Source organism: Falco biarmicus, chromosome 2, assembly GCF_023638135.1.
Source record: "Falco biarmicus isolate bFalBia1 chromosome 2, bFalBia1.pri, whole genome shotgun sequence".
Taxonomy (NCBI): domain Eukaryota; kingdom Metazoa; phylum Chordata; class Aves; order Falconiformes; family Falconidae; genus Falco; species Falco biarmicus.
This window is the reverse complement of record NC_079289.1, coordinates 57,572,872-57,600,057: the sequence shown is the minus strand read 5'-3', so window position 1 is coordinate 57,600,057 and position 27,186 is coordinate 57,572,872. Positions and strand designations below refer to the sequence as shown.

At 41.3% G+C, this 27,186-nt stretch overlaps 2 protein-coding genes across 5 annotated transcripts in view; one reads left to right on the top strand and one right to left on the bottom strand.

Moving 5' to 3' along the window:
- UBAC2 (UBA domain containing 2) overlaps positions 1 to 26,873 on the bottom strand; it is a 101,124-nt gene extending 74,251 nt beyond the window's left edge. Inside the window, 4 exon segments of the mRNA XM_056327380.1 lie at positions 7,165 to 7,271; positions 7,708 to 7,827; positions 15,550 to 15,677; positions 26,715 to 26,873. Of these exon segments, the coding sequence (XP_056183355.1) occupies positions 7,165 to 7,271; positions 7,708 to 7,827; positions 15,550 to 15,677; positions 26,715 to 26,745 (386 nt within the window). The 5' untranslated portion in view covers positions 26,746 to 26,873.
- GPR18 (G protein-coupled receptor 18) lies at positions 915 to 5,860 on the top strand. 4 transcript variants are annotated; one of them, XM_056327382.1, is made up of 4 exons: positions 972 to 1,036; positions 1,594 to 1,936; positions 3,372 to 3,500; positions 4,536 to 5,860. In XM_056327382.1, the coding sequence occupies exon 4, from the start codon at positions 4,580 to 4,582 to the stop codon at positions 5,543 to 5,545; it is 966 nt and encodes a 321-aa protein (XP_056183357.1). In that variant the 5' UTR covers positions 972 to 1,036; positions 1,594 to 1,936; positions 3,372 to 3,500; positions 4,536 to 4,579; the 3' UTR covers positions 5,546 to 5,860. The 4 variants fall into 4 exon arrangements, with proteins under 4 accessions (XP_056183356.1, XP_056183359.1, XP_056183357.1 ...); XM_056327383.1 differs by having other exon boundaries at positions 984 to 1,036; positions 1,715 to 1,936; XM_056327381.1 differs by lacking the exon at positions 1,594 to 1,936 and having other exon boundaries at positions 915 to 1,036.
- Positions 26,874 to 27,186: the final 313 nt, after the last annotated feature.

The window sequence follows — 27,186 nt, the reverse complement described above, 5'->3', positions numbered from 1 at the left end:
GGAGGAGACTGAAACATTACCGTTCCCTTCCTCAACACACGTGTCTCTGCTTCATTTTGGGGGGGTCGGGGGGAAGGAGGCCACAGGAGGTACCAAACTGTATTGTGCTTCAGTGTCGCAAAGACTGCCGGTCAGAGACCTGGAACTAGCGAGTGCTCTAGAGAGAATTTGGAATGATCTCCTCCTCTGAATGGCTCTTTCAAAGGTTAGATCTTATTTTGAGTTGAAAAAGAGAAAGGGTAGGAAGTTAGTTTTCTTTACCCATTAGCCTTTGGGAGTACTCCCATCCCACCAAAGATGTCTGTTGCAGTAACACAGTTGAGAAATTTTACTCCATTTTAACAAAAGCTAAAACCTCTCTTTATACAACACTTTTCTGCAAAGCTCTTAAATAGTCGTGTTATTATTTCAGACAGCAAATAAAATCTAGAAACATTTTTCTTGCATTAGTAAAATATGGCAGGTACAGGCGTAAACGAAGCCGTGTACTCAAGCAAATCAAACTTCTCATTTCAAATGTAGCAAGTTTCTGTCACTTTCACACTGACTACTATCCAAGGCAATATAAATAATATGGGGATTTCCACAAAAAACACAACACGCTCTACAGAAAATACATTTACATTATGCTTATTAGAAACTTCTGCACAATCAAGATGTTTATGCTTACAGATACAACTGCATGTAAATATTAGCCAAAAATACGCTTTCACTATACCACAAACATTTAAAAATGTATTTTAAAAAGATACATAGTACAAAGCCCAGTTTGACCACACTGGAAACATCACAAACGCTTGTCTGTTGAAAGGTACTAGAAATATCACTTCACAGACACCACACATAAGTGAAATATTAACTTTTAAGTATGACCAATAAAAGACCTCAGAACCAGCTAGATTACGTCATTGCTTCCTGTCTGAAGAGGAGCTATTTTAGCTAAGTGAAGCTGAGCAGAGAAGAGGAAGTCTAAACCTTCTACAGATTTGGGGCTATGAAAGGAGCATCTCTGAAGAAACGCTGTAGTGCACAAAAGGTGAGTAATAATCCACTATGCTACGCTCACAAAGTAACTTGGATGTTTATGCATGTTGCTAAGATAGACTTCTTTCTTCAGAAGCTGAACACAGGCATTAATTCTAGAACTAGTGAAAAGATTTAATTCTTCAATGCACTTTCAAAGTATCAGTAGCATTCTATAAATAACATTGAAAGCAAAATGACTGCATTTGCAAAATGTACTATAGTACCATAAATACTGTTGTTTAGGATTTTAACAATAAATTTAAAAATATGCAATAACTAAAAACACTGGTGTGTTACCACTAAAGGAAAAAAGCATTTGTTTTCATTAAACTAAAAGCAGAAGATCGTGTTGCTTGCTCTCTCTGTACTTCACTGAAAGCCATGTTTTCCTCAGGGAAATATGAGCAAACATAAGGGACAGCCAAAGAAAAAAAAAAAGGGGGATTGCTAAGGGACATACACACATGCACCTTTAAATGGACTCAGTGTTGCTTAACTCATAGTAGGAACCTGGAAGAAAAGATTTAATTCTAGTTTTGTTCTGAAAGTCTTTCTTCTCGTACACAGCACCTAGATGGGCTTCACAATTCACATTAGACATTCAGGACCTCAGCTATCATTGAAAAATTATAACCAACTGATAAAACATACAGACCAACATCAGAGTAATCATTCAGTATTAACACAGACAGACTCCAGAAACCAGTGACTCCAGGGGCTCTTCAGCAAGTGCTTTAATCAATAGCAGCAAGTGTTCCCATTACAAAAAATGGCAACTAGGGCAAATCCATCCACTCAGAAGCACCCAAAGATCTACTTGGGCTGATGTGAGAGATATCAACCTGAACTCCATGCAGACAAGTACAAATGAAAAAGGAGAACATCTGCATTTGTGTATAAATGCAAACAGGTAACTGCACACCTTCTAAAAATCTCATTATCTCTTACCTACATAACTGTTAAATTTTAGATTCTTAAAAATCAGTTCTAGGAGAAATACCGAACTGTAACACTGACATGCATTTAAACCCACAAAGTTTGGGAACAGTGTCTTCAACAACTAAACAAAATAAGAACCCTATTTGTTACAGTAGGTCCATTATTTGCTATATCTCAAAAGCAGCACAAACTTGAGATAACCAGCAAACAAGGATGGAAACACAGGTTTTCCTGATAGAAGCTCACACCTGATTCAGCTTCCTCTCTACCCATCAACAACAGCCTGCTGGTTATTTTGGAAGGAGGACCTGCCCAGGAACAATTACAGTCACTTTAAGTCCAAAGGAGAGAAGAGCAAAACTAAAACCAAAACCCAGGCTGTTTATTAACATTAATCTTTGAGAAGTGAATTCTACTATCCTATACATTACTACTAAATTCACCTGCTAAATCAGTCAGGATCTTCAGATAGATAGTCATGCACTATGTCATACACAACCACTAGCAAGAGAAATAAAACCAGAACAAAACAGAAGAAAAAAACCCGTTAAAATGTGCAGGGACGGGGTGTTAAGCAATATTTGGACAATTTTATGCAACAGTAATGAAGTGGGGCAGTATGCCAAATATTTCAACTGTGCACGCACTACAAAAATTTTCTTTCAAGCACATGCCATCTATCTTTCCATAAGGTCTGCTATCTCTTTGATTTTTTTTATTTTTAGTGTTCTTCACGCAATGAGGTATTGTAGATGTATTCATGCAGATGCCCTCCAAACTTGTTTTTTGTCAGTATTATACATACAGCTTTTCCCATACAAAACACAGAATCTATTACAGGTTCTAATGACCTCTTCAGACCAGAAAACACACCTTTTCATTTTGTACAGCTAGAAAAAAAATATCTTTGAGACAAAAGGTCAGGGCTAGATATCTGTATGTTTTTTTTTAAAAAAAAAAAAATAATCTGTAAACTTGGAGAACTGTAAGAAAATTGAAGTCCAAACTTCATATTTCAATGCAGAAACTAACCTGAAGAAAGATTTAATAAATCACACTTAAGTTAGTTAGACCACGGATACTCTTCTCAAAAAGCTAATATTTGCCTATTTCAAACCAGGATGCTAGATTAATAACCACTGGTTCAAACCCCTATGTATTCCTATACCACTGAAAAAAGTACCTGGTAACATTATAGTGAAATCATAAACCACACAAGCAGCAATAATAAGCTTTCTTTAATGCATTCTCCACTTCTGGAGATAAACTACGCAGGAACTATGCACTTTTCTGCTCTTAAGAACAGTTTTGGTGCCTAACTGATACCGTAAAACTTCTACTTGGCTGTCTGTCACAAGTGGGAAGAACAAACAACTAACTCTTTCCTCCTGCTCTTCTTCACAAAGCGGCCACAGGGCTGAGTAAAAAGCCAAATAAGAGGAACCTTCCCATGCAAAGTCACAAAACTGTGACCAAAGGAAGAGTCTGGAAAGTGAGAGTGTGCAGGTCAACCAAAGCACCCATGCCAACACCAGGTAAGATCTGCCATCCTCAAATGGCTCCAGAGTAAACAAAGTGATAATCTCTTTCAGCTCTCATCACCTTAGTCTGCATAATGACTTTTCAGATGTCAAACTCCTATGACCAAGAAGCTGAGGGAAGCAACACACTTTGCTCTGGAGCAGCTGGCTACCAGCCAGCAACTATCCCCCCCCAACATACCTGTTCACATAGGGCCTGGTTGGAGACTGCACTGCTTCCCATCTTTTTTACTTTCTTAAAACAGGAAATCTATCAATTTTAATCTCATCCATATGTCAGGGAGTTGGTTCTGATGCCCTGGGACTAAATACTGTATTAGAAGTTATAGAGCTATTAAGATAGCTTTGTAGTGTCTTTTACGAGCAACAGCACGCATCTATTCTTTTGGGAGCTAAGTAGCTCCGACACAGATGAAACACAAAGTCCACTCCACTTTGCATATCCAAATACCACTACATGCCATGCTCACTTAGTTCTTAGGGTAACTACTTTCAGTCATTAACTATTCAACAGGGACAACTTGAAACATTTTCTTTAGAAAATAGCTCTCACCTCAATTATAGCTGTTTCAATCTAATTATCAGCTACTGAGGCACACTCAAAGTAGCTGGTCAATCTTGACTTTTTGATTCCTTTGCACCTCTTTACGTTTGCTCAACAGCTTTTGTAAATCTGAAGTGAACTAAACCCTAGTGCTTCCAATGTATTTCCAAAAACTTTCCAATGCTTTTGTCATCTCAAAAGATTGTGAATATTGTCAGACATTAAAAAGAATATAAAAGAAATCTCTTAGTTAAAAATATTTAATTAAAACTAGCTTATAAATACTATTTCTCACAAGTCTGACAGTACATGTATTTCCTTCAGAGCACAATAATGTATTGTTAGTCAGAAAAAGCAACAAAGCTAGCACATTTTCACAGCTAAACAACAATCTCATCGCTAAACACCATCCTACAACAATCTTGCTTGTTTTTAAAGTTGTTATTTGACTGAGAATAACATTTTTGTATTTTGTCTGGTTTTAGGCTATTTATGGAGTGCAACAACTATTCCTAAACAAAATTAAAATATGATGCCTGGAAATCACCACCCTGAAGAATACAGGATTGCATCGCTGGTCTTCTACAGTTTTGTGTTCGCAGTGGGATTGCTGGTGAATGCCACGGCACTATGGGTTTTCAGCTGCACTACCAAGAAGAGAACAACTATAACTGTATATATGATGAATGTGGCATTACTTGACATAATTTTTATATTTTCCTTGCCTTTTCGGTTAATCTACCATGGAAAAGAAACGTGGCCTTTTGGAGATACATTCTGTCGGATTATCAGTGCTTTCACTATATTCTATCCAGCCATTGCTCTGTGGTTGCTCACTTTTATAAGTGTAGACAGATTTATGGCTATTGTCCAGCCCAAACATGTCAAAGAACTAAAAAATACAAAAAAAGCTGTGCTGGCTTGCACTGGAATCTGGGTAATGACCCTTGCAACAACGTCCCCATTGCTGTTTTTACAATCTGATCCAGACAAAGCCTCAAATTTCACCACCTGCATGAAAATGCTTGATATCATCCATTTAAAGGAAGTAAATACATTGAACTTTTCTCGCTTGATTTTTTTCTTTTTGATTCCTTTGTTTATCATGATGGGGTGTTACCTAGTCATTATTTACAATTTTATCCGTGGCAAGACTTCCAAACTGAAGCCTAAGGCCAAGGAGAGATCCATAAGAATTATAGTTACTCTGATTGCTCAAGTACTCATCTGCTTTGTACCCTTCCACATTTGCTTCACCTTCCTGATGTTGCAAGCTGAAGATACATCTTACAATCCCTGGGCAGCCTTTACCACCTTTCTCATGAATCTCAGTACATGCTTGGATGTTATACTGTACTATATTGTTTCTAAACAATTTCAGGCAAGAGTCATCAGTGTAATCCTTTATCGCAATTACCTTCGAAGTGTGCGCAGGAAAAGTTTTCGAACTGCAAGTGTAAGATCACTCAGTAACATGAACAGTGAAATGATATAAAAAGAGAAAAGAATGTCAGGGGATTTTTATAATATAAACAAGTGATTCTTTTTTGAAATTCTAGCATTTAGACTACACTGAATAATGTTCTATAGCCAGAAATAACAGATACATTTGTTGCACTGTAAATATGAGAGAAGCAGAATAATTGCACCTCTTTACATTTGCTCAACAACTTTTGTAAATCTGAAATTAACTAAAGCCTACTATCAGTGTTAGATTTGCAAATCCTTTTTGTCATCTCAAAAGATTGTGTATAGTCAGACATGAAAAAGTGACTATTAGTATAATAAAGTAGGCAACACTGAAAAATGATGATGGAATGTATATATTACTTTTTTATATTTGCACAACCAAAAGCTCCTGAAAGTACTGTATATCCCACACTTCCAAAATTAGATTCATTCTCCCAAGATCAGTGTTAGCATGACTTAAAGAGGAAGAGTATGTAAGTACCATATATATTTCATTCAACTAAAAAACTGCTTTGATGCAGACTACTTTGTAACTGACCACATTCTGCATTCATAGACAAAAACACCACCAAAACGTGTAACAGTCAAACATTATTTCCCTGTGGGTATGATGTGCACATTTATAACACCCTACTCTTGCACCAAGTATCTTTTTACACAGCTGAAAATACTTTTTCCAGACACACTAGCAGCCTATGTCCCAGCAACAAACTTCAGATAGCAAACATGAGTAACCACTGTACTACTCAAGCTTTCAGCTCCTTTTGAATACTCACACACTTCCAAAACTGTATCTTTAAAATGCCAAACACATGCTTTTTCTTCCTTATTACATCAGCCTTTAGCTACTTTCAAGGGACACACTAAAAAATCAGAAATAAAAAAAGCCTATTATGGTGTTTACAATTAAAAATCTTACTCTAAGAGCTTTTATTATTACTTCAGAGTGTGCCACACATAGAAACCCAAGTCTGTATGAGGCTGCTCTCAACTGTCAGAAGCTTAACCATAAAGGCTCTACGGTTCTACTGTATCATGTACATCTCTTACTAAGTGCAGAAAACTCAAATACAGGTTATTGTATTAGCTAAACTGAACCACTAAATAACCTTAAAGCTTTAAGAACTTCAGATGTAAGCACTAAATGGAATAGTGTGCTTTAGCCCTCAAATTCTGAAACACAAAAAATACAAAATACCAGTATGAAATGCATGTAACTACATATGCATTTAACAGTGAACATAAAAATATGGATTACAGTTGTGCTGCCTTTGTGTTAAGAAAGAAATCAGCACCCATCTGACTTCAGTTTTCAGATTTAGCAAATTGAGCAAAACCAGACACAGTAATAATTTGCGCACTTCAAGCCATGTTTCAATCATGCCAACAGTGGAAATGGGACTAACATAATGGAAAGTAATCATTATATAGATAAATTATAAATTAACTAACCACAGATTACAACTAAGAAATGAACATTTGAAAATATAATAGCTATGCCAAGAACTTTTACACTGTAGTTCAAAAGAAGATTAAATTTAAATTGAAGAGATACATGAAGAAAGTTTTTTTCTGACTAAAATCTGCACCAAATAATCACTTGAAACTGTATCTAAAATAACCAATCCATTAGGAGCTACTTACAAACCAGAAGGCAAGCTGTTGATGGTGATGCCAAATATATACTGAGCAATTTCTACAAGGAGAAGATCAAACAAAGCTGAGAGCATCCAAGCACCCAGTAAAAAGGACTGGAAAGAAAAAGTTTAATCTTAATTAATTCAAATTCAACAGTTAAAAATAAGGTCTTAATGTATCTCTAATTAAAAGTAAAAACAAGGAAACCACTATACTAGTCCAATAAAGACAAATAAAATCTTTAGTACAACATAATTCCAGATGTACATGTCTAGATACTGAAGAATTAAGAGTTACAGGTGTTACCAAAATTAGATTATATGGGTCTGGTAACTTTCAACTGATACAGCTGCAAATTTTAATTAGAATAATCCACTGACTGCAAGACATTGTCAATATAAATTCTTATTTATGGAAACCAAATTCTCTTTCAACCCCTTTAATATGTATTTCTATATAAAATGTCAGTAACAAAACTGTAATATTAATCCAAGGCTACAAGACTCTAAAACAGGTTTTGTTAAAAAAAAAAAAGTAACTGGAACTTACTGAAAATTTTCTGCTGCCATATCTTCTTTCAAATATTCTAAAGTTGTAAAGGAGCAGACAGCTGCAGAATGTGTCCTTCAAATCAAGACATATTGTTCTCCCACATACAAGTCTCCAAATCTAAAAGGTTAAAGATCATCATGTTAACACTCTCTTCCTTCAAGGAAATCCTTCACAGAATTTGTGCTCAGAGTGAATATAATGCTGAAGTCAGAAATGTAGAGAGTAGAATCATAGAATCATTCAGGTTGGAAAAGACCCCTGAGATCATCAAGAACCGTTAACCCAGGACTGCCAAGCCCACCACTAAACCATGCCCCTAAGTGCCACATCTACATGTTTTTTAAACACTTCCAGGGATGGGTGATTCCACCACCTCCCTGGGCAGCCTATTCCAATGCTTCACCACCCTTTCAGTGAAGAAATTCTTCCTAATATCCAATCTAAACCTCCCCTGGTGCAACTTGAGGCCATTTCTTCTTGTCCTGTCACTTGTTACTTTGGAGAAGAGACCCACCCCCACCTGCCTACAATCTTCTTTCAGTTAGTTGTAGAGAGTAGTAAGATCCAAATGTTATGGAGAGTTCAAGAAGTCTGTTTAAAAATAGAATGTTTTCAAGGAAGCAGTTTATCTGTTAAAATAAATCCACAACGGAAATTAAGTCAAATACATTTTTATGTCCCTGTTTCACATTTACAAATAAAAATGGAAATCACAACCCTAGTAAAATGCAGAATTCAGGAAAAAAGTATTTTTGAAGCAACCTCCAGATATCAGCTAGTCCAGCGCACTGCTCTAAGCAGGTCTTATCAAATCAGCTTGCTCAGGGCCATGTCAAGTTGAGCCTTGAACACCTCCAAGGATGGAAGTTCCACAATCCTTCTGTGCAACCTCTGTCAGTGTTTGGCTACCCCCATGGTTTTAAAAACTAAATCAAACCCTTACATCTAGGCAGAATTTCCCACATTCCACCTTGCATCCACTACTTCTGGCACTACCTCAGTGCACCTCCAAGCAGAGTCTGGCCCCAGCTTCTCTATAGCTTCTGATCAGCTACCTGTAGACAGCAGTAAGGTGTCTCCTCTTTGCCTTCTCCTCTTGAGGCTGGGAAGACCTAGTTCTCTCAGCCCTTCCTTGTATGTCACATGCTCCAACACTTGGTGGACCTGCTCCGGTGTGTTCATATTTTTCTTGTACTGAGGATCCCAGAACTGGGCACTTGTGAGACCATATCTTGAGTGCTGTGTCAACTAGACAAACAGAGTTACTTGCCTTGACCTACTGGCCAGATTCTCACTAATACAGTCCAGGAGATGGCTGGCCTTCTTGGCTGCAAGAGCACACCGTTGACTCGTTTTCCACCAAGATCAACAGGTCCTTCTCTGCAGAGCTACTTCCCAAGCACTTCTCCCCCCTCCAGCCTGCACTGCGACAGCCTGGGGTTGTTCCATCCCTGAAGCAGGACTTGCCAATTCATCATGTTCCTGTCAGCCCATTTCTTGGGCTTGCCAAGGTCTTTCTCAATAGCAGCCCTGCCTTCCAACATATATGACCACTGCCACCAATTTTGCATCACCCACAAACTTGTTTAAAGTGCACTCCACCCTATCATCCAGGTCGCTAATGAAGACATTAAATAATACTGGTCCCAGTACTGATCTCTGAGGGGTCCTCCCCTAATTAATACCTGCCAAATGGACTTTGCACTAATGACCATAACTCCATCGAGAGTCCAGCCAATTTTCCACCCTTCTTGTCCAGTTATTCAGTACATACCTCACCAATCTGGCTTCAAGGACACAATGGGAGACTGGGTTAAAAGCACTGATAAAGTTAAGGCATGTAAAATCCACCGACTCCCCCATGTCCACAGCACCACTTGCCTCATGGAAGAAAGCAATCAGCTGGTCAGGCATGTTTTCATAGAATCATTGAATGGCTGAGGTAGGAAGGGACCTCTTGGAGATCATCCACACTCAAAACAACATCAACTACAGCAGGATGTTAACTGACCGTGTCAGTCTGGTTTTGACTGTCTCCAAGGATGGAGACTACGCAACTTCTCTGGGGAAACTGTTTTTCTAGTCCATCAGTCTTAACAGTAAAAAAGCTTTTTCTTTAAATGGAATTTCTTGTGTTTCAGTTTGAGCACATTACCTCTTGTCTCTTCACTGGGCCCGTCTCCCTCTTCTTTGTTCCCTCCCATCAGGTATTTATACACCCTGGTAAGGTCGACCCTATGCCTTCTCTTCTCCAGGCTAAACAATCCCAGCTCTCTCAGCCTCTCCTCGTATGCCAAATGTTCCAGCCCCTGACCATACTGGTGGCCCTCTGCTGGACTCTCTGCAGCATGTCAAGATGTATCTTGTACTCAGGAGCCCAGCACAAGGGACAGCACTCCAGATGTGGTCTTACCAAGGCTGAGTAGAGAGGAAGGACTGCCCCACCAGGCCTCCTTGTGAGGCTCTTCCAAATGCAGCCGAGGATGCTGTTGACCTGTTTAGCCACAATGCTGCATTGATGGCTCATGTTCAACTTAAGTCTCCACTAGGACCCCCAGGGCCTTCTCTGTAAAGCTGATTTCCAGCTGGTCAGCCTCCAGCTTGTACAGGTACATGACCATTTTTCCCCTCTGAATGGCAGCAGAACTAATTCATTTATCAACCACTCACCCAAATCTTACATCATCCACAGGCTTGTTGAGAGCACACTCTGTCCTGCTGTCCAGGTTATGAACGAAGACACTAAACAGTATTAGCCGCCATATTCATCCCTGCTGTACACCACTAATGACTGGCCTCCTGCTGGACTTTGTGCCACCGATCACAACCCTGTGAGCCTGTCAGGTCAGCCAGGTTTCAGTCCACTACCCACTTACTTCATCCGTACTTCATCAGTTTGTCTGAGGATGTTATGGGAGACAGTGTAAAAAGCTATACTAAGGTCAAAATAAACAACATCCACTTCTCTCCCCTCACCCACCAAGACAGTCCTCTACCTCATCATGGAAGGCTATCAGGTTAGTCAAGATTTCCACTTCATAAATCTGTGCTATCCCCAGTCACTCTATTGTTCTTTGTGTGTCTGAAAATGATTTCTGGGAGGACTTGTTTCATGACCTAGCCAGAGATCCGATGATGCTGACTAGCCTGTAGTTCTCCAATCTGCTTTCTTGCCTTTCCTGAAGACAGGAATGATGTCTGCTTTCTTCCCAGTCATCAGGAACCTTCCTTGATCACAATGACCTTTCAGAGATAATCCAGAGTGGCCTCGCAATGACAAGAGCCAACTATTTCAAAACTTGTGGGTGTACACCATCAGGTCCCATGGACTTGTGTATATTCAGGGAGTTCACATGTTCCCCACCTGAGTTCCTTTCACTGAGTTTAAGCCTTCATTGCTCCAGATTTTTGCCCTGATCTCAGCAGCCTGGGACTGCTGAAAACAAGTCTTACAAGAACCGAGGCAATGCCACCACTGGATACCTTGGCCTTTTCCATGTCTTCTGTCTCCAGGTCCCCGTTCCCATGCAGTAGCAGGCCCACATTTTCTTTAGTCTTCCTTTTGCTGATATTCCTGTAGAAGCCCTTCTTGTTGCCCTTCACGTCTTTTGTCAGATTCAACTCCAGGTGAGCACTGGCTTTTCTAATCCATCCCTGCACACTCAGACAGTGTCTCCATATTCCTCCCAGGTCACTTATCTGCTTTCACTGCTTCTGTGCTTCATTTTGAGTTTATTCAGGAGCTCCTCATTCATCCATGCAGATCTGACACCTTTGCTTGACTTCCTGCACATGATCCATTCTTGAAGACATATATCTCTCTCTCTGAAGGAGATATCCTTGAAAACCAACCAGATCTGCTGGTACACTCTTTTTTCAGGAAGCGTATCACATAGGAGACTTTCAAGCAGATCTCTGAACAGACCAAAGTCCACTCTCCTGAAGTCCAGGGTTGAAATCCTGCAATTTGCCTCGTCCCCTCCTCTCAGGACCCTGAACTTCACCATCTCATGATCACTGCAACCAAGGCTCACCCAGACCTTCACATTCCCAACCGGTTCTTCTTCCTTGTTTGTAAGTATGAGGTCCAGACACAGTATCTCCCCTCATCAGCTCCTTGATCATCTGTGTTAGGAAGTTGCTATCAGTGCACTCCAGAAACTTCCTGGGCTGCTTGTGCCCTGCTGTGCTGACCTCCCAGCACGTATCAGAACAGTTAAAACCCTCCATGAGGGTCAGGGCCTGAAATCATAAGGCTTCTTTCAGGTGTTTGATGAAGGCCTCATCTACTTCTTCATGATCAGGCAGCCTGTAGCAAACACCACAACCAAAGTTAGCTGTGCTGGTCTCCCCCCTAATTCTGACCCATAAACACCCTAGTCCCAGGACAAAGCTCTGAGCAGTTCTTTCAAATAAAGAGCAACTTCCCTCCTTGCCTGTCCTTCCTGAAGAGCTTGTATCTCCCTGTTGCAGCACTCCTATCACATGAGCTAACCTACCACATCTCCATAACCCCAATGAGATCACAGCCCTGTAATGGCATATGACCTTTAATTCCTCTTATTTGTTCCCTATGTAGCACGCATTAGCATACGGACACTTCAGAGAGGCACCCGGTCACGCTCATTTCCCATAACACACATGGGAGCGTTCCACATAATGCTGTCCCATAGGCACTTCCTTATTTATGGGCATACACTTGAAGTAGGTCCTCTTCAGTCCTACCTTGTTAATTACAAGATCCCTTCTGTTCATGTCACCCTCTACACTTTGCTGGACTAACCCAGTCCATTGCCTCCCCACTTGACTGAGGGTTGTCATCTCCCTCTTATGTTGTTCCTGTCTGGAAGTTCTCCTCACCAGGCTGAACTGTCTGTTAGCAAAGATGCTTTTGTGCCACTTGGTCAGGTAGATCCCGTCTCACCCAAGTAGTCCTCAATCCTCAGAGAGGGTCCCATGGCCACAAAACCCAAAACCCTGTGGCTGACACCAGCCATGCAACCCACTGTAATCCACAGGATCTGTCCACTTGACTTTGGTTGGCTGCTCCCAGTCACCTTTGTGTCCTCCATGTGTTAAGAAATGGCTTCTAAGAAGATTTGCTCCATGACCTTCCTAGGGACCAAAGTAAGGCCGAGTGGCCTGACGTTACTTGGATCCTCCTTTCTGCCCTTCCTGAAGATGGGTGTGACATTTGCCTTTCTCCAGCCATTATGTACTTCCACCAATTGCCATCACCTTTCAAAGATGCTAGAGAAAGGTCTCATGATTACATTTCCAGCTCCTTTGGCACCCTCAGAGGTAACCTGTCTAGTTCCATTAACTTAAGTGTGTACAGCTGGGTTACGTGTCTCTTTTTCTTTATGGTGGATACTGCTTCACCCTCACAGACTCTGCTAGGAGGCTTAGGGACCTTGGAGGCTTGAAGGCAAAACACACTAGCACAAACTGATAAAAAATATCTGCCTGAATACCTCAGCCTTTTGCACACTCCTTGTCACCAGGAGGATCCTCACCACAATGAAGACTGGGCCCACACTCTCCTTAAGCCTTTCTTCTGCTGCAGATGTACTTATTGAAACCTTCCTTGCTGCCTCTCATCTCCCTTGCTAGTTTCCAGCTCAGCTTTGGCTCTCCCTGCTCCCTCTCCTAAACCAGACCCTGGTAGGCATTCTCTCCTCCATGGAAGTCCAAGTGCCAACATACTGCCTAAGCCTTACGTTTCTCAAGGTCTTTAGACCTCAGCCGATGCTTCTGCCTCTAACCTCCCCAGCATACCAAAGGACTGAACAAGAAGAAAGTGGGACCTCACCATTCTAGCTGTCCCATGTCAACACACCCGATGTTAAAACCTAGCCAGCAGCGTGAGTACCAGCCCTCCTGAGGGCCAAACTGGCAGGGCTGTGACCTTGCAGCTGAACATTTCATGATAGGCATTAACTGAACAGCCCTCGCATGGACTGTGGAAGGCTTCTAAGACTAAATGCTCTTTACTTTAACCAGCTTAAAAAAAATACATAAATCTAATGTAATCAAGATCTTCATTTCACGCGCAGCATCTTCACTGCTCTTGAGGGTCCCCTTTAGGGAAGCAAATACCTTTTAGTTTTGGACAGTACATATTTTGCCTTTCAAATCAAATTTGCTCTTTTTCAACTGAGTGCTTTATCTCCTATGCTCTCTACCAGCTTTAACAAGTTTTAATATTCAACGTGTTTGTTCACCCCCTGAAAAAAAATCCATTCCATTAAACTCATCCCCACAGATGAATTTATTCTAAACAAATTTTCTTTTAAGTGTCCTCATTTGAATATTAGCATCAGACAGGAGTTAAGTGATCTGTTCTCCCTGATCTCAGAGGTATACAGTTATGTAGTATGTATCTTAGTCCAAAGGCTATGACAATAAATGAAACAACAATTTCAGGAAAGAAAAAATCCAAACTCAGAAATTCCCCAAAGCACCACAATAAAAGTATCATAGCTTCTACAGATACTTGCAAATATTTATGCTTAAGACACAGTAAAGGCAGTTTATTTGAATAAAACTGAACTACTACTCTTTTTCCGCAGATCAAACAAAGGAAAGAGCTCTTTTAAATAAAAACTGCAAAACAAATAAGCAAACAAACCCCAAACCCCCAAAATTTCCACTTAAAACTTGAATAGTTTCTCAGACTTTCTCCTCTCCCTCCTTAAGCACCTGGTTGTAACACTTCTAAAAGGCAGACATTAATTTATGTATTTTTGCTGCACTGCATTAGCAAGACATTGGAAAATACGAGCAGTGCTCTTGCAGAGTTGTAATCTACAATACTAAAATAAAGTTCTTGTTCCTGACAAGAAAGATCACAGACAGTGGAACAGCACTGAGTACCACTAGCTAGGTCTAATAATCTTTTAAGGTTTATAGGCTGCAGTTGGCATCCTCAGAGACACGGACCACATACTTCTTTTTCATGTACCTGTAAAATGTGGGGTAAGATAATTACAAAGGCAGGTGTTGACCCTTCTCTGTTGAGCAGTAGTTTGCCATTAAAAAAAAAAAAAAGAAAAAGAAAAAAAAAACCTCCCCCCACACCAAAACCCACCAACAAATTCCCACAAAACTTACCTAATCACTTCCAAGTACATTATTTCAACAACTACAACTGATACTAGAGGATTCTTAATTAAGCTGACAACAAAAGCTTACAAGATGCAATACCTAAAAGATACAGTATCTCAGTTTGAACTGGGAAGGAGCAAGAAATGTCTAGTAAGATAATTAACCAATTCAGCAGGTTACTGAGAAGCATAGCAAACTCCCCCATCACTTGGTATCTTCAAATTAGAAGCTGCAGTTCTCTTTTACTGGCAAAGTTTAGTTTCCCACAACTGACTACAACAGAAGTTACAGAGTAAAAGTTATGGCCTCTGTTGTTAAAATAAATGATATAATCAGAGTACCCGATTACAGCAGCCTTCTTCAGCATTAAAACCTAAGCGCAATAAGACATTGACATTCATATCAAAATACTTCTACTATTACACAAGTTAAATCACACTTCATTCACAGCAAGCTTCCAAATGCCAGTGGCTGGAAGGAAAAATGATACAAACCCGATCACTTCCCAGGCAAAAAAAAAAAAAAAGAAGAAGTGAAAAGTATGTTGATCGTTTCACATCATTTTTTCTCACTTCTTCCAGAAAATGGCCTGCTCAGCTGACATAAGAAAGGTAAGGAATAGCTGGTCTACAACAATGAATAAAGGGGAAAAAACCAGGACAAATGGAAAAAAAATCGCATAGAAGACAATAGTTTGCAGTCTCTTTCCACACAAAATGAACTGACTCTTACCTGAAAATCCTCTTTTATAGCTTGTAGGTTATATGCAAAGAACTTCTGATAATGTTGGAACAGCAGAGTCAATAAAATTGAGATGGCACTTGGGACCAATAACAGACTCTTAGACAAAGGTGCTTTATCTTAAAGACAAAAGAACAAACAAACAAAAAAGCCATTTTAGAGAAAAGTCTCTCATGCTTAACAAGTGACATTTAAACAGGTGATCAGAAAACATAACAGCAGTGGCACCACCTTGACTTTTTCTCTCAACAACTTCCCAAGTTCTCAACAACTTACAAGCAGATAGGAAAAACACACCAACCAAAGGAAGTCTAGAGATATTAATGACAGTTAAATATTAATCAGACATTTTGTTTTCAGCATTCTCTCATTAAATTAATGGTTTGGCTATAATTAAACCTAAGCTCTCTGCACCTATAGAGGTCATGCCCTCCCATGCAGCCCTCTTAAAGCTCAATCATATTTTAGGAAACAAAGCGATCACTCTTTTTCACTAGCAAAACATACATGCACATCGAGTTAAAACAAATACCTTTATTTTCTTCGTGTTAGGGATTAAGATTAGGGTTTTTTCTAAAAGCTATGAACCACCTGAGTAAATTTACTTTCTCCTCACCACACCTGCATCCACTATTCAAGGAAACATATCTAAGTTAATTTACACATTCTTCCTTCCATTCAATTATTAACAAAGACTATAACACTATCAGAACATCTATGAAATCAGAACTTCTTTTCCCTGACTAGTATGACTTTCAGAAAGAACATTCAGATGAAAGCAAGCAAAGAACAGAGATGTCTACAATACACGTTTACTACAAACTGCAGAGTGGAATATCCAGCAGGAATATACCCAGCAATTCACCCTAAGATGTTGGTGTAGTTGATGCAACAAAACACAAATTCTTGCCCAACAATTCAAGCCAATACAGAAAGTCTGAAATATTTTTTCTATTACTTTTCTCCTTTTCACACATGCAACCGGGATCACATTTACTTCCTTCCCAAACATTCTACTGATTTTCATACAACTGCTTTTTTTGCAGCTCTGCTGTCATTGTGCTTAGATAACAGAAGGAGCAACACGACTACTTTAAAAGTACTAATGGGAAGTAAACAGCAGGAGCATAGGAAGAACAAAATTGCATTTAAGAAGTGTAATACAGGAAACATTTAGTACGTATTCAGATAAACTGACTACCATGAATGATTTTGCCAACATCTGCTGCACACTAGAAGAGAGAACTACTAGAAAAGCAAGATAGCACCAAAGCAAAAAATAGTTTTTTGTATTTACTCATCCAAGTACTAACTGATGACATCGAGAACAATTTTGAGATAGTTAGCTGTTCTCAGCTCACACCACCTTGAAATCTGATGTCTTCTGATGTTCACCATTTGAAGAAAACATCTCTTCCTACGAGTATCGTAACATAAACTTGTACATAAAAATCTTATTTCAGTCCGCAACCACAACTCTTGAGTTCATTATTTACAGACTCAGTTTCCTTACTCCATTTAAGCAATTAATGCCCTGAAGAGTTCTTTTATAGAAATTAGGCAGTGACTTGCATTGAGACAGGTTGATGTTACTCTGCTAACCATAGGCTCTGCTTTTATAATTAGATTTTTTTTTTTTTTGCATGAGACATCAGGAGGGCAAAAAGCCTGGTGGCTTTATTTTTTAATGCAAGAAACCAATCCACTTTTCAATTTAATATCTTTCTTCGGATTTTTTTCTCTCCAGAAATAAGGTCTATAGTCTTTAGATGTCTATTTTTAAAATTATTCATTTCTCTGATTCAGTTGGATGCTTCAAAAAAGTTTGAAGCCATCAGAGTACTGTAGAACACTGGGGGGAAAAGAAGCTGGAGCTGCCTAGAAGTTACTGTGCACACACACGTTCATTCAAAATCTCGGGCAATGCTCCCTTAGATAACTTAGTTAATTTAACATTTCTTAATGTGAAAAGGTTGGTTTTATAACCAGGATACAAAAGATATTTGAAAGTGCAGCCTAAATCTGAACAACAGTAGTAGTCACAACAGCAGACATTTCTGAACCAAATTTTGATAAAACTTGTTATTTTACTATCAAATTCACTTACTTGAGTTATCTCATGAGTTTAAATAAATTTGTCTAAGTCCTACAATGCTTTTCACAGAAGGATCACATTACCACAAAAAAACGTGACAAGCAAATCACTGGATTTCCCACCATGACTATATATTTCAGTACAGGTTTAATATTTATATTTAGATCTTGCTGTAATTTTTATATCATTAGATCATTTTTACGTTACAGGTAATACACACTTGAAATACTTTATCCTATCAAGTTCATTCCTAATTTTAATGCATTCAGAATAACCAACAGAACTTTATCTGTTTTCTCCAGAAGTGTGAACACACATTTTTATTATGAGTCTCTTTTGGCTTTCAGCTTAGACACCTTAAACCTTGTTAGAGGAACAGTACTTATTTTTAAGCATATCATCAAGTGAAAAACCAAAGAAGTAACTAACCCATTCATGCAACAGTCACTCACGGGGAACATCACATGAGTAATGGAAAATTCTGCTCTCAAGCTTCTCTAAATGTCATCATGGTCAATAAATTCATTCTTGTCCAGTAAACTTGAGAAAGATAAACTCTTCCACATAAATAACACATCTGCTGAAGTGTTTTTTCCAAGTGTCTCACTGTACAATCTAGTAGTTTGCTTTACCCCTTAACAGCATATAGATCCTTATCAAGGAATGCCGTGAGGTCACCAGTGAAGGAGCAACCCTCCCACTGCTGTGGAATGTCTCAACCAGTAAGACCAGAAATGACCAACAATCCCAGATTCTGCACAATCTGGCATTCTGACATCCAAGACAAATCCCTCACTTAGACTGCAAAGGTAAGACTTAGAAAGCAAAATTCTAGTCCAACGGATTTCCAACCACAGGCATGGAAACACGTACTACCAGCCTGCTGGGGTACCAGTGTCCACAAGCAGCACTAACACAAATGTGCACAAGGAAGAGAAAAACCCAGTGCCTCTGCACCACATAAAAAAAAGTAGAATGAAAAGATAAACTCTCATTTTGACCCTGAAGAATTAAAATACATCAAAGTAGTATCTTCAAAGACCTTGGAATAAATTTGCAACCCAAAAATACTCCTTAAGTGGCAACTCTTTCAAAAACAACAGGCATTAGCACTGCAACACACATGCTGAGCTTCCATCTAAGTGAACAGAGCAATTTGGTAATAACCTGCAGAACATGCCTATGCTATGATGAAGAGCAAAGAACTAGCTTTCACTACAGATCTTTGCTTCCCCCTGGTGCAATAGAGAAGTTCCCCCCCAAAACTGCCCTCATAATCTCACAGGCAAGTGTCCTAACTGTTGTGCCACCACTGTGCAATGTGAAGCTGACCCTAAAATGCAACATGTATAGGAAAATCACCTCCTAGTCACCACATACCACCCCTGCACTCAATACAAAGCCCACACATCCTCCTCTTCCACAAACTACTAGTTTTCTGGCTGCCAGTATCACTTTCAGAGTACAGAATGAGTGGAGGAATATATGTGTCCGCATGTCACAAACAGAGGGGGAGGTTTATGGCACAACCACTGAGAGAGCTGCAGCTTCAGAAGCCACCACTACACTAATGAGAAGAATATGAAAGTTGTGGTAGCAGCAACAGCTACGAGTTTTTGATTTGATTCCCTGTTCCCTGCCCGTTCACCACTCACAGGTGAAGACACTTAGCAGATGAGCATTGTCAAAACAGGCAGCCAAGCAACTGTTTCAGAAGGGTTTTAAGGGAACAACTTCAGCTCCTGGACTGCTATTCCAGGCCCGAGACTCAAGCCCTGACTTGGGAGAGGATCTCATTGCTGATGCCAGTTGATGAGCAGTGGCTGCAGAAACTCAGATTCGCTCAGGATATTTTTTGTCAGGATCCCTACTAAGCTTACACCACACCTGCAGACAGAACACGCTGCGTAACAGCTTTTTTCCCCACTATCATCTGCAAACTTCCCAAACCCAGTTGCTATGAGGCAGACACACTGCTTTCATACAGAGAATTAGCTGCTGGAGGCTACTATAATGGCATGCATGAACCCTTTTTTAGTGCTGATAGACAAGATCTGTGAGTCTTTTAAACCATAACTGATGCATATCTGAACGCACAATACTTCCCAAATGCACTTATGGAATCTGTATTTTGGGGGGGGTGTTTTTCCTGCATTAAGCCATCATGCAAATATTCACCTATTCCATGATTCTTCAAGAACCTGCAGCAGGTTTGCCAACCGACAGTGACATTTCAAATTGGTCAAGGCTTTTCAAGGACTGTTGCCTGCTATATTCCCTTCAGATGCAAGCTTGCTACACATCAAACAGCGGCATGAACACCTCCTGAATGCCTGGAAACCTTGCTTGTCCTTTGTTGTAATGGTTGATGAAACCCACTGTCAGATATGCAAATCTGAATAGTAATTTTCAACTGCTTCCCAGATACTAGTGTGTGCTTTTGGGAGGCTACAGCAATCTTACTAGATCTGAGGAGTAAAAGCTTGTCTTTATTATAACCACGTGCTGAGTCCTAAACAGTAGCTGAGAACAAATGAGAGTATGCCATGGAGGGAGGATGACAAGAGATACGGACACGTGTAAGTAATACTGCTTGAGAAATCTGGAAGACACCAGGTTTCTGACTGCTGACTGGTAGGATGGCATTTAAGTGTATGATGATTTTTTACAGTTTGTTCAATGCAGTATCTTTCTAATATTTCATTCTTTGAAAAAAAAAAAAACATGCAATACCAGCTGACCCTGCAAAAGCAGTGAAGTTACTGCTTCCTGAAAGTATCACATGACTGAACGAAGTATTCTGGGTCAGGAAGGCAGCTCTTGCCCCTGCACAGACACAGGAAGGGGATCCTGTGTTCAGACTCTCACTTCACAGCGTACTCTGGTGGTTAATCATTGTGATGCCTGCAAGTGAACACAGGAAGAGTATCACTGCAGGAACAGTTTTTCATCAAATGCTTATAAACTTAATGCAGAAGCTGAGAGGTGAATATACATTAAGAAAGTCAATAAAGAAACCAACTATGATCGTGCTTTAAATCTGTTTTAAAAAGTCACTGGTAAGACTGTAATCAAACTAGTTACCTACACATTTACTGTTTAGAAAACTGCTGGGTTTAGCCTAGGTCACAACTTACAAAAGAATGAGGAGCTACAAAAAGAAAAAAAAGGAGGAAAAAAAAGAGGAAGAAAATCTTTGCTTCTAAAAGGAACATTTGAAAAGAAATAGAAAGTGAAAGAGGTTGAAAATAAAAAATGCTCACCTCGTTGAACCCCTCTTCCTCCCAACCACAGAACACATTACCATACTGCTATTAGTATACACTGTCAGAATTCTCAGGTATGGCTACACCACAACATCACGTGGAGATCCCCACTCTAGCTTGAAATGAGCTAGCTCTGCAGCAGCAGCATAGCTACATTTTTGTGGTGTTCAGTGCATGGCTTATTGAACTGATGCGGCTACACTGCTCCCAGGACTCAAGCTAGTATTGTGAACCAGGTTGCACTGTGGCATGTCGATGTACAAGCTAATTTCCCATATAGTACTGTACTGCATAATATTGTTACGCACAGAAGTCTGATATATTCAATACATAATTCATTCTTCCTTCAGACATACCACAAAGCATCAACTTACCTTTATTTTTCCTGATGCCTATGCACAACACAGTTCAGTCCTGCAGGTTATGCAAGCAGGAGGGCAGCATTCCCTTCTTGCCCTGGGGATTTTTAACTAATTGCTAGCACTGCACTACAAGGTTCACAGAGAGGTGAAAGCATAAGATGCATTAGCAGAAATGCTTGCACGCAAGTTCAAAGGACTCTACTCCCTACTACTACAAGAAATAGCTTGTGTGTAATAGGCAAAATAGACAAATATTTTCTAGATGTAACAAGTGGATAGGCTTTAAAACATGGACTCAGATTTTACCTTAATAAAGACTAGCTCTAACAGGCTTCCCTACTATACTCACATGCAGTATTGCACACAACATGAAGAATATTGGGAGCCAGTATTACAATATCTTCAGAAAACTTTGGCGTTAGTCTTAGAGGTTTAAGTTGTTGGAAAGGCTTTGGTGTCTTAGAATGGAAAGCCTTCTGTGCATCACAGTGTGCTCCTGGGACTCAGCACGTTGGCGAACAAGCGGCAAATACAGCTAGGCAGCACTACAGCCAATCAAACAGCCAGCCCAGCATCAGTCTCCATGCACTCATGTTAGCCTTTGCAGAGCCACTGAAGTGTTTCACCAGCATTCCTCATGGGATGCAAGTTGCTGGCAGACTGCAATGCAAGAAACCTGTCTGGGTCCAGCACCACAGCCAACCTCTCAAGCCACTTCCCTACAGCCAGGTGCTGCAGGCATGCTTCCCAAGCACACTGCAATGTTGGTTTACAAGTCAACTCAACTGGGTTAGCATTTTGCTGAGTCATTCCAGTATCCCTTTCCTGTGCTTCCTACTATCCAGAGTAATTGGCTTCTTTTTCCCCAAGGTATACCAGCTCGCTCCTCCAATATTCCAGGTAACAGAAACCGTTTCCCTTAATAAGGGCAAACCATCTTTGTCCTTCTAAATGGTGCTTGCTTCCCAACTTCCGTATCTCATAGTTGTAACATGTAGGAGATGTGTTTCTTTTTACACTTTCTCATCCAAAATTTTGAGTGTCATGCACTGAGCAGGTTATCAGCTCCCCAACATAGCCATCATCTGCTACATGCAATACTGCCTGTCTGGAATTCAGCACATCGCTGCAAGCAAAGGACCTACTCGTCTGAACTGGCTCACATGCACCCACGGTTGGACTGTTTGTTGGAAGGGTTTGCTTTTATGTCTCTTACAATGTCACTTCTCAAGAACCTCGCTGCTTATGCATGTCATTTTAAAGAGTACTGAACAAGAGAAGTAGGTCGGAGGACTTATACCAGGAAACTCAAACTAGGATAAGAAATATGAGAGAAACACTTTATATAAGAACTCAGCTGCAGTGCTCAAAGTCACGTGAGATCTCCTTAAAAGGCACATGGACAAGGTCAAGTACTTCACTATACAAGCCTGGCTACTCAAGCACTATTTACAATAAAGTTTAACTTCAATAGAAGTGGTCAAACTCAGGAGGAACAGCTGAATCTGTGGTAAAGAACTCACAAGTTTTGAATATTCCTTGCGTAAAGACAGTACCATTCACCTCACTCAACTATGGAGCCAGAATATGAAATAAACTTTTCTGTGTAGACGTGTATTGTAGTGCAGCATCCGCTGGCACCCACAGTACAGAGATGACCCATTAAATTAGCAAAGAGAACTAGTTTGTATTTGCTAATAGCTTTGAAAAATATTGTTCGTTCAGCACAGTAGTAGTATATTACCAGAACTAAAATTTGGCCATCAACCAAGCAAAAATCCATGTAACAAAAACAGCCAAAGGGTCTATCTGTGGCTAAATCCAAGTGATGTTTTTTAGGACTGTTTTATCAACTGACTATAAATAACACAACAGCATCCTTACCCTGAATGAATAACAATAACAATCAGGACAGCTACAGTAGATAAGTGGACTTCAGAAAAGCTTAGCTGAGCTAAACTTGCTCTGTTAAGCCAGTAGGAGTATGTCAAGGCCATCTTGTGATACAAAAGCAAAATGCATCCAGATTAAACAAACATGAAGTATTCTTGGTCTAGAAACTTGGAAATGAAGCTAATCTGCACAAACAGATAAAGAGCTGAACGCCTTTTATTAGTGAAATCAAAATAGCCAAGTTTTTCATTTACTCACTCAAGGTTTTGTTTATGCATGCAGCCAAAGATTTTCCTAAATAAACATTATAAATAAGTTGTGCTAAAAGGAAGCTACAGTGTCTTCCTCCCATGTTTCCTAGAAACAGTACATCACTATACTGCTAAGCGGCGCTGGTCTACCAAAGTTCAGTCATCTCTTCTGCCCATTTTGTCATATTAAGTGCTTGTAGTATTAAACACTAACAATTCTAACAAGCACACAGGCTTTTTATTTGAAGCCTAAGCTATCTTGTTTTGAGCACACACAGTTACCGTGTCTGGGACATAATGGATCAAAGTTCCATGAATTTTTGCAGCAAGAGGAATAATGTATAATGACAACGGAATTATTTTATGTGATGAGGGCCAAAGACCAGTTTAAAACGCATATTTAGCAAGCAGCTTGAAAATATCCAAATCAGGTCAGTCTCCCTGTAGTTTAGAGTTTTGTTTTCATGAAAACATAAGAGATGAGAGAGGCAGTCTAGAAACACTGAGAAGACAGATACAAGAAGGGGAAAGGGACTAATACAGTATCAATCAAAAGGAGGTAAGATTTGTAGGACATTGATTACGAATTTGATCTATGTACTGCATCAAACAAAATGTAAGGATTCTTGAGTTATTTCTCTCATTTAGACCATAACAACACAGACTATTAAATGCATCTTTAAATTGTTTCTGCAATCTCTTGGAATTATACCATATAGTCCATTGTTATTTATTTTGGTTTATTCTAAAATAAGCAGATGAAATAAAAAAAAAAAAGAATTCAAAGAACATGGACAATAATATCCCGTTCAAGATTCATTAGAGTAATAGTACCAGATGGAACAAAAAGTTTATAACCAGTTGCAACTGCTGTCACTGCAAGCCACTGGCTACTCTCTTTCAGAAAAGTATTAAATGCAATTTCAAGAATTAACGAATCAGAAGAATTTACAAGAATCAAAATATTTCACAATTAGTTAATTATTTAGGTTCTGACAAGAAGTTTCAAAATCAAAATGAAGTTTTTAAAAATGTGAGTAGGCGAAGCACAGACTTGCTTCTAGAAAACCAGGGACAAGGGTGTCTCTGGCACTTTTGTTAAAGCACTTTGCATAAGAAGCCTAGTAAGAATCACACTACCAAAATGTAATAGAGCTCTGGGGTCATTTGTCATTTGCCTTCCCGTTGCTAAAGAAAGAAATTCTGCAGAAAAGGTAAAAACAAGGCAATTGGTGAAGACAAGTCAAAAAGAATACAGTAACCTCTGACATTTTTACCACTGTGTCTATGTCTGAAGATGCTAAAGCCCTTAATCTACTATAAATATAATCAACAACTGGGTCAATTTTTAAATGACCTACGGTACCCATGGCTAAAAAGAGCTTAGTATTACTAAGTTTTACCAAGTGGTATTGTGATACGGCAATAAACCAACTGTTACAGATGTTAAATCTGTCAGAGGTGACACAGCAGGCTGCAGAAGCCTCCAGTCTGACCTGGCACAATCATTCTTATTGCTGTTGAACAAGGTGTCTGCTTATTTTATCTAGGGTCTCTGATACAGGTCCATTTATCCACCAGCTGTGCCCCAACTGTTTGTCACTGCCTTTCTGCCAGAGGTTACCGCTCCCAAGACCCTGGGGCAGAACAGGACATGGATGCACACATACATCCTGTGCAACAAACCTGATGCAACATCAGGTACAGATTCATTAACTGCCTAAAACCATCAGATTTTGCACATCAGTGACTGTATCCTATGTACCTGCTGCTACTGCAGCAGACACTTCTGCTACAAAGGCAGAAACAAAAGTTTGAAGGCACAGGGCCATCTTAAACTGCCACAGTTGTGAACTAGTGAGTGTACGTCACTGCAGCCTAAATCCTTGCCTCTACTAGAGTTTGTTAGTACACCTGTACCAGCCAAGTCTTACTGTGAAAAACCACTTCAGGTCAACAAGTGAGTTCAGTAAAAGTGTAAGTTGTAAGTTTTCCAGAAGAAAAAAACCCACAACAAAACCAAACCCCAAAATGTAAACATTTACTTCTTGCAGAGCAGCATCCTGTCTAGGTTCTTCTCCTAGCACAACCATGTTTCTTATGACTACAATTTTCCACTCATCCTTCTGATGGATCTACCTCGGAAAAACTTTTAAATACTGACCGTGACTTCCCACCCATTCAGCCAAACAAGAATACTTTGCACCCCACCTTCTTTCTCATAGAATTACACACAGACACATGCCACCAAAAGGCTGCTCTCCTGCGCTATCTGTTACTGGCGGGGGTGGGGGAAAGTCAGGAGCTGCAAATCAAGTACAGCATCACCAGATCCATCTGCAAAAAACCTCCCCCCATCCTTGGACACCTCAAACAGAACACGGCTATAAGTAATACCCCTTCTTAAACGCCAGAATTATTCCCCCCTAGTCAGAAGGTGCTTTCAGACTTTGACTTGGATTTTGCGTGGAGCTCGCCCTTAGTCAGCAAAGTTTAAGACTTCTCACCCCGCTGCGTTCTTTGTCCTGTGAGCAAGCTCCGAGCGACCCTCACCGCCCGCCCGTCCATGGGGAATTATTTACGTAGGGTGTTGGTAAAAATAAAGTTGAACAGAGCTGGGAACGCGTTTGTCTTTAAGTCAGTCTTATCAATAAACTGGTTTAAACAATAACTTTCTCTCACATTAAAAAAACCCACAGCAAGAATTCCTTCTGTTCCCCTATACATAGCCAGGCACGCCGCTCCGTACCTATGTACGCAGCCACACGCACACACAGCGCTGGGGCAGGCGGCCCCGGACAGCCGCGCCGGGAGAGGCCCGCTCCGCCCAGGCGCAGCCCCCCGCCCCGGCCGGCCCGGGCAGCGCAGCCCCCGCGGACAGCGCCGCGACCAGCGCAAGGGCTCCCGCCCCTCCGGTGCCGCCGGGCGCCGCTCCCCGCCCGCGGTCCTGCAGCGGGAGACGCGGCAAAAACCCGAGTTTAAAAGTCCAGCCGAGGGCAGGCGGTGGGGAAGGGGGAGCGAGTCCGGCGGCTCCCCCGCGGGAAGCAGCGCCCAGGCCGGGCGGCGGGAGCGGCCCCGCCACCCCCGTCCGCGGCGCCCGCAGAGGTCACGGCGCCACCGCCCCGCCACGTCCCTCACGGCGGCGCCCCCCGCCCAGGCAGCGCGGCCGCGTCCCGTCCTCCGGCGGTAGGGGGCCGGGCCACCCGCCGCGGGGAGACGCCGACACACCCCTCGCCGCCGCCCTCCCCCGGCTCCGTCCTCCGCGGGCTGCGGCGGGGCCGGTACTCACAGAGCCCGTTGGAGCCGGTGCTGGTGAACATGGCGCCGGCCCGGCCCAGCCGCGGCGGGCGCCGCTGGCGGAACCCCCAGAGGCCGGGCAGACCCCGAGGAACCGCGGCGGGCCGGCGACGGCGCGGCTAAGGCGGCCGCGATGGGCCAAACGCCGCCGTCAGCCGAGCGGCCGGCGCCCCCTGCCGGGGCCTGGCGGGCGGGCCAGCTGCCAGAGAGCGGGATCGCCACCTGCTCGCCCCCGCTGTGCGCGGCGAAGCCTGTCGGAGCCCGTACAGGCGGAATACATGGGCTCGGCTAACCGGCGGTCAGGCCCGGCTAACCGGCGGTCAGGCCCAGCGGTCAGGCTGGCGGCAGCTGGTGGCTGTTCCTGTCAGAGGCCGCTGTCAGGCCCCTGAGGCACAGGGCCAGGCGCTTCAAAGCTGGGGTGTAGTGAGACAGGGATAAAAGGCACGCCAGTCTATGTGTATTAC

What these genes read in the sequence shown, in the direction of transcription:
- GPR18 (XM_056327381.1), top strand. Translation starts at nt 4,580, where the DNA reads ATGATGCCTGGAAATCACCACCCTGAAGAATACAGGATTGCATCGCTG.